The sequence below is a fragment of the Bubalus kerabau genome, chromosome X (genome assembly GCF_029407905.1).
Source record: "Bubalus kerabau isolate K-KA32 ecotype Philippines breed swamp buffalo chromosome X, PCC_UOA_SB_1v2, whole genome shotgun sequence".
NCBI classification, from domain to species: domain Eukaryota; kingdom Metazoa; phylum Chordata; class Mammalia; order Artiodactyla; family Bovidae; genus Bubalus; species Bubalus kerabau.
Window position 1 is genome coordinate 64,051,495 of NC_073647.1, and position 6,642 is coordinate 64,058,136.

At 44.4% G+C, this 6,642-nt stretch overlaps 1 protein-coding gene across 1 annotated transcript; it reads right to left on the bottom strand.

Annotated features, from left to right (window-relative positions):
• Positions 1–479: 479 nt before the first annotated feature.
• LOC129639223 (tau-tubulin kinase 1-like) lies at positions 480–3,550 on the bottom strand. Its single transcript, XM_055564256.1, has 3 exons — positions 2,626–3,550; positions 1,679–1,877; positions 480–690 (listed from the first exon to the last, which is right to left on the bottom strand). Exons 1-2 carry the CDS (start codon positions 3,230–3,232, stop codon positions 1,720–1,722), a joined length of 765 nt encoding a protein of 254 aa, XP_055420231.1. The 5' UTR covers positions 3,233–3,550; the 3' UTR covers positions 480–690; positions 1,679–1,719.
• Between the last annotated feature and the right edge of the window lie 3,092 nt (positions 3,551–6,642).

A 6,642-nucleotide genomic window follows, 5' to 3' on the forward strand; every position in this document is an offset into this window, starting at 1 on the left:
TTCAGAGCAAGTGAAATGCACCGATTCTAAACGCTCAGTGAGTTCTAGGCAGGATAAAAAACAAAAATTCACTCCTAGACACATCATAGTGAAAGTGCAGAAAATCAGAGAGAATGAGGCTGTTAATGATCCAAGTTAGAGATAATCAATCTTGACCTTGGGCAGGAGCAGAATAAATTGAGACAAAGGGATGGGCCTCTAGTCACTGGCCTTTAGAATACCTTTTTCTCTAACTTACCTTGAAAGACTACTTTATAAACATGTTATCCATTTCATTCTTAATTAAGAAAATACATTTGTTAACAAATGTGTTTGTTAGAGCACCCTGACACCTAGGACCTGTTCAAATTGTCTTTGTTATACGGGGAAGGTCATCATCCTGTAAGTATGTCATCTCATGGGCAATGTACAGGGTGAGTATTCTCCACAGGAATTATGATGGTTAATTTTCGTGTCAACTTGACTGGGCTAAGGGAGAATTAATTTCAAACAAGCTTTATTTCCAATGTGAACAATACTATCAATTTTCTGTAAAAGGCAAGAGTAAAGTCAGATGTCAATAGTTAATATCATTTTGGGGCATTGAAACTTTGAAACAAAATTAGTATTTCAGGCTAATGAAAACAAGAATATCCATGAAGAACAGATTCATCTTTTCTTTTGCTGTCTGCTTCTTCCTCTGCCTTCCCACTGTAGGATGAAATAAGAGCCAGTTAACAATTGTACCTCAATAACATGCAGTGAGTTTCTAAACATGAGTCAATACTATGTACATCTATTTTCTCAACAAGGAGAAAACAAAAATGTTTTCTTCTTGTATCCCAGACCCTTGGTGATCAGGGAGCACATCACTGCTCACCCAAAACTTATCTCCCTCTTGCCCACCACTATAAATGCTTGCTGTTTCCTTGAAAGGCCACACTGTGATTTAAATAAGTCATTCCACCTTGAAAACTGGTGTTCCTTGCACAAATCATCAATCCCTTATATTTCCAGACCTTCAGCTTCCACATGTGTAAAATGAGGATGAGGCTTTATCAAACATCCACATGCATGAAAACTAAGAAAGAGTGAGAGAGTGAGTGAGAGAGACTAAAAGATGAATGAATAGAGGAAAGCGAAACAAAGATTTAATTACCAACTCAGTGACAACCAATAATATTACTGAGACTAGTTTCCTTTTCTTTTGAATAAAAAATCTAAATTGAACTAATATTTGTGAATTAATCCTGAAGTGCAGTTCTCTTGAAACCCTTAACATCTCACTACTTTGTAAGGAATCGCTCTCTCAAAGTCATTGCCAGTACAAGAGACTACAATTCTGTGGCCAGGTGATGATGACCCAGCTAATGCATGGCCTAGTCACTGTAGCTGCTGCTTCTGGTGACCATTCTCTAAACAAGCACTGGTCTCCATTTCCAGGTCTGGTAAATTTCCCTCTGTAGTAGACTTAAAGCTACAGGACAAAGGACTTGTGGCAATAAATGAAATACATTTCAGAACACACTGCCTCCTACATTATCTAGAATTCATTATTAACAATAAACTGTTTTTCCAAAATTAAATTTCAACAATTTTCTTATTTACTTTACAGAAGAAAAATTAAAAAATATAAAGCTGTTTTTAACAGGTATGTGTCAGGAATGGTTATGTCGTACGAAAGCCTATACAATAATACCTGTATTATCCAGAGCTGCTTTTTGCTGAGACCACATCCATTCAGAGTCCTTCAGGTTTTTCCTTTCCAGCCTCTTCCTCTTCATCAGTGTTTTCATACTGATCCTCACCATCATCATTGGGGCAGAATGATGCAGACATTGGAGTCCAAAGTTGGCAGGGAAAATATCCCAACTGAAAATCAGCAGCCGAGTCTAGGCCTGAGAGAAGAGAAATAGGTTTAATAAAAGAAACAACAAATAATACCTGGATACATTTCTAGCCTCCCATCATGTCTGCTGCTTGACAATTTTCACAAACATTTTCCCCCTCTCTCCAGTAGATCGGCACACAGATCTCTCTGATTATTTCTGGCCCCTTTGGAGAAGGGATCCGAATCATTTGATACTGGTACCATTTTGTATGGGTTTGTCGGAACTTCAAGGGAAAAAATGCTCCTTTGACTTAAAGACAAATTCTATGGGGACGCTCACAGATTCCTCAGTCGCTGAAAAGTGCCCCTGTGCTATGTCATCATTTTCTCAGATCCTCCTACCGAGAATATTCACATTTGTTAAAGCCGTTGACCAAAAGGGAGGGATGCCACTTGTTTGCCTCTAGGTTGGTAGAAGGCAGCATGCTTTTTCTCGAGACCATGAAGGTCTACAGAACTGGGCTTCCACTTGTGGCAATTGTGCCCGGAGGTTTTTGAGAGTTCTGACCCACTGCGTGACAGCTAGAGACCTACCTGCCTTTGAGCTCAATGGCCCCACAAGGGCTCAGCCACCACTTGCCCGCCTCAGCCCCTCCGGGATCACAGGCCTCAACCTCCCAGTCTCAGAGGCAGCAGTCAGGGCTTCCTCGCCCAGAACTCGGCCTCCACTGCTGGTTCCTCTGTCTTCTAGGAAGCAACCCCCTCCGCAGGATCCCGCAGCTCCCAGGCTGGACCGCCCTCCACCGGGTACTCACCCTGCAAGACTCTGCCTCCCTCTCCCAGGTCTTCCTGCTCCTGAGGAGGCACCGGACCTTCTCCAGGCTCCAAGGGTGGCTGGGAGCGGCCCCTGGCCATCAGGCGGTCAGTGGGAGGCCGGAACAGGACACGTTTGTTGCCATGGAAATTGTGTAGAAAGGAGTCGACGTCACTCCAGAACAGGGGCCCAAACGTCTCCACGCAGAACCCAAGGCCTATTACCCCTGCTGCACCCTCCTGCTCACTGTCGTCCTCCTCTTCCTCGCCCTCTCCAGACAGGTGCTCCTCCTCCTCCACGTCCTCCAAGTCGAAGTCAATCTCACCCTCTTCCTCGTCCTCCTGCATCTCTACATCTTCCTCCATCTCCTCCTCCTCTAACGGCTCTCTACCACATTCCTCTTCCACTGCGGCCTGTGGCCAACCCTGCTCCCCGGGAAGGGCTCTGGAGACCTCCAAGGAAGCCAGAAGAGCCGTGGCCTCCTCGACTCCTTCCGTCCCCTCCCAAGCAGATGCTTGGACCCCAAGGAGACTGGGGTCACGGCCCGCCCCGCCACCAGCTCTATCCGGGCCACCTGGGATCCAATAGTGCTCCTCTATGGCAGACATGGCAGGAGAGACGTGCCAGACAGTGATCGTCCTGCAGTGAGGTCTGTGGGGAAGATGGCGGCCGCAGGGCTGAGTGTTGCGCTGAGGAGACGCTGTTGGCAGTGGGACCGCAGGGTGGGGGTGGGGACAGCAGAGACGTCGGCTGCACAGGGAACAGGAGTCTGCGACTTGCTGGTGTGGGCCCCACAACAGGAATGGTGAGGGGGTGGCCCGCAGACTGGCCCACCAAGACCGAAGCTGAGCTGGCGGTGGACAAGGCGGGAAAGACCCTGATGGGCTGGCGACGGTAGGTGGAGCTGGAAGGGTCAACCGCGACCACTTCCTCCAGCGCCAGCTCTAAGCTCATTTGCCAGGAGGCAAGGATTGGCATGACCACCGTCCAATGAGTGATCAAGGCTTTCAGATTGCATGGAAGCCTTCCAGCACCAGGTCATACTTTGAGCCCTCAGGAGTCCCTTCCTTTACATTGCTGCAGCTGTTGCTGCTAAGTCGCTTCAGTCGGGTCCGACTCTGTGTGACCCCATAGACGGCAGCCCACCAGGCTCCCCCATCCCTGGGATCCTCCAGGCAAGAGCACTGGAGTGGGTTGCCATTTCCTCCTCCAATGCATGAAAGTGAAAAGTGAGTGAAGTCGCTCCGTCATGTCCGACTCCTAGCGACCCATGGACTGCAGCATACCAGGCTCATCCGTCCATGGGATTTTCCAGGCAAGAGTAGTGGAGTGGGGTGCCATTGCCTTCTCTGTCCTTTACATTGCACCATTGCAAAAACGAAATGGCAATGTCCCTACAGGCGGCACCCTGGGGTATGGGAAGCTGGGTGTGGTCCCCAGTTGCCACCTTGTGACAACTCAGGTCATCACAGATACACTTATTTTAAAAAGTTCATAAAGCCTTGAGAAAGAACATCAAAGGTAAGAGGTGGAGAAATTGGAAAACATAAACTGAATTAAACGGGAGCACTGGATGTGAAATAGAAAAAATGAAACACACTACGTAAAACTAAAAGGTCATCATATGGTCCAGTTGATTTTAAGCATGGCTGCTCATTAGCAACATAGCTGTAGCTTTGGAGAATAAAAGCAATACCTTGGCATTTTTCAAAAACTTCTAAGATAATTCTGATATGTGTCAGGTTTTTCTATTAAATGGTATCTTTGGTGGTATAGAACTCTCCTACTTTTATGTTGACCACTCATGGAACAATGGTATTAAGTGAATAAGAGCTACTCACTAGTACGTATAATATATATTTTAGAAAACTTATTAATGTTTGCCTAACTAAAAAATTTATGACATTTTGATTCCACTTGTTTGACTTAGTATGAATAGAATGCTAGATTTCTAATTTTAAAAAAAAGGTGTGCAACAACCAACAAAGTTTTACTATATAGCACTGGGAACTGTAGTCCCTTTGTCAATCTCCTGAAATACCTATAATGGAAAACAAACTGAAAAATAATATATGTGTATATGTATAATATAATCACCTTGCTGTGCACCTGGAACTTTGTAAGTCAACTATACATCAATAGTACGTATATATATACACACATATATTTATTTATTTATTTATTTATTTTCTTTATATATAGGTAAATATAAAGAAAAAAAGATAAAGTGCATAGATCACATATGAACAACTGTTTCAACCTCCTGTGACAGACAGAAAGAGACTTTGCAGGTTTTAATGTTGCTAAAGTTACTTAGAAATGAACATACAAGTTGACATGGATGCCTCGAGAATGGAGACTGGAGAGTGGAAGGAGTAAAAATAGGAGCTGAAAAGGGATTCATCGGGGCTCCCCAATTCACTTCAAGGCTCCGAGAAGTGAAGAGAGACTTCTTTTCATGACTGGGCTAATCACCTGCTCTACACTAAACAGTGACACCCCCTCCCAAATTCATATATTAAATGTTTACCCACTCCATCTCCCAGGTGATGGTATTTGGGAGTTATGGCCTTTAGTAGGAGACACAGTGAAGATAATCAACCTTGCCCTATATAGAGCTTATGCATTATAGATTTCACCCCTTATACCGGCCTTGTTTTCTTTTACCTAGCTCATATTTAATATTTTCAATGGGGATAGTCCATTGGGTCCCAAGCTGTCAAGCCCATTTCTAAGTGACAAAGACTCAATTTAACTTTATGAGCCATATGTCCGAGTGCCTATGCCCACTAGGGGATATTTTAGGAGCGTGGCTGCTATCATCTGGAGCACTGAAACACCACAATCATAAAATTCTTGAGGCAAATACATCTATTGGCTCTCTTCAGTAGCTCCCTTAACCCTATAGGGGCATCTTTTAAAAATTTAGTGATATCTTCAAGTATTCCTCTATTTTGTTCCCCAGTATTATGTTCAAAGCGTTTTCCTAAAGCATGCATTTCAGCATTTGCTGAAAAGTGAAAGTGAAAGTTACTCAGTCACGTCATGTCCGACTGTCTGCGACCCCATGGACTACACAGTCCATGGAACTCTCCGGGCTAGAGTACTGGAGTGGGTAGCCATTCCCTTCTCCAGTGGATCTTCCAAATCCAGGGATCAGACCCAGGTCTCCCACATTGCAGGAGGATTCTTTACCAGCTGAGCCCCAAAGGAAGCCCAGCATTTGTTGAAGTCAATTCCCAATCTATTTGCAGAAGTCTTAAGCCAATAAGCGCTTTTTATGTTTAAAAATATGATTGCACTATTGTGGTGAATGTCACAGGCATTTAGTACGTTCACAATGCTTCTCAGCCATTCTCTCTGTTGTCCCTAAATAAATCATCACTCCTAAAGGAAACCCCATGCCAGTAATCAGTCCTTTTCCATTTCCCCCTCACTGCAACCAGGCTCTGATAACTACTAATCTTCTGTTTACCTCTATGAACTTACATTTTCTAGATAGCTGAGAGAAATAAAATCCTACAATATGTGACCTTTTGTGTCTGGCCTCTCTCATTCCTTTTTGCGGCTGAATGCTATGCCCATGTACAGAGGGTCACACACATCGACCCCTGGGGATATGACTGTGTAGTAGAAATACAGATGATGAAACAAGGAATTCCCAAACACATGATATGGTGATATACATCAGAGGGGCTCCTAGACCAGGCTTGAGGGTTTGCAAAGAAAACTGGATGTCTAGGACAGGAGTGACAGGAAGTATTGATCCTCAGCCCTTTTTTTTCTTTCCCTCAACCCTGCCATAATGTACAGGCGAGTCCTGTTTTCTGAGTAAAATGTAAATCCAACCACTTCCTAACTACCTTTGCTTTTGTCACCCTGATCCAAGACACCATCATCTCTCAGGTGGACTACTACCATGGCCTCCAAACTGGCATCTCCACCTTCAGTTTTACATCCTGGGGCAAATGTCATAGATTAGCTCACCTGACTCCATCCCAATCCCAATTACACCAGG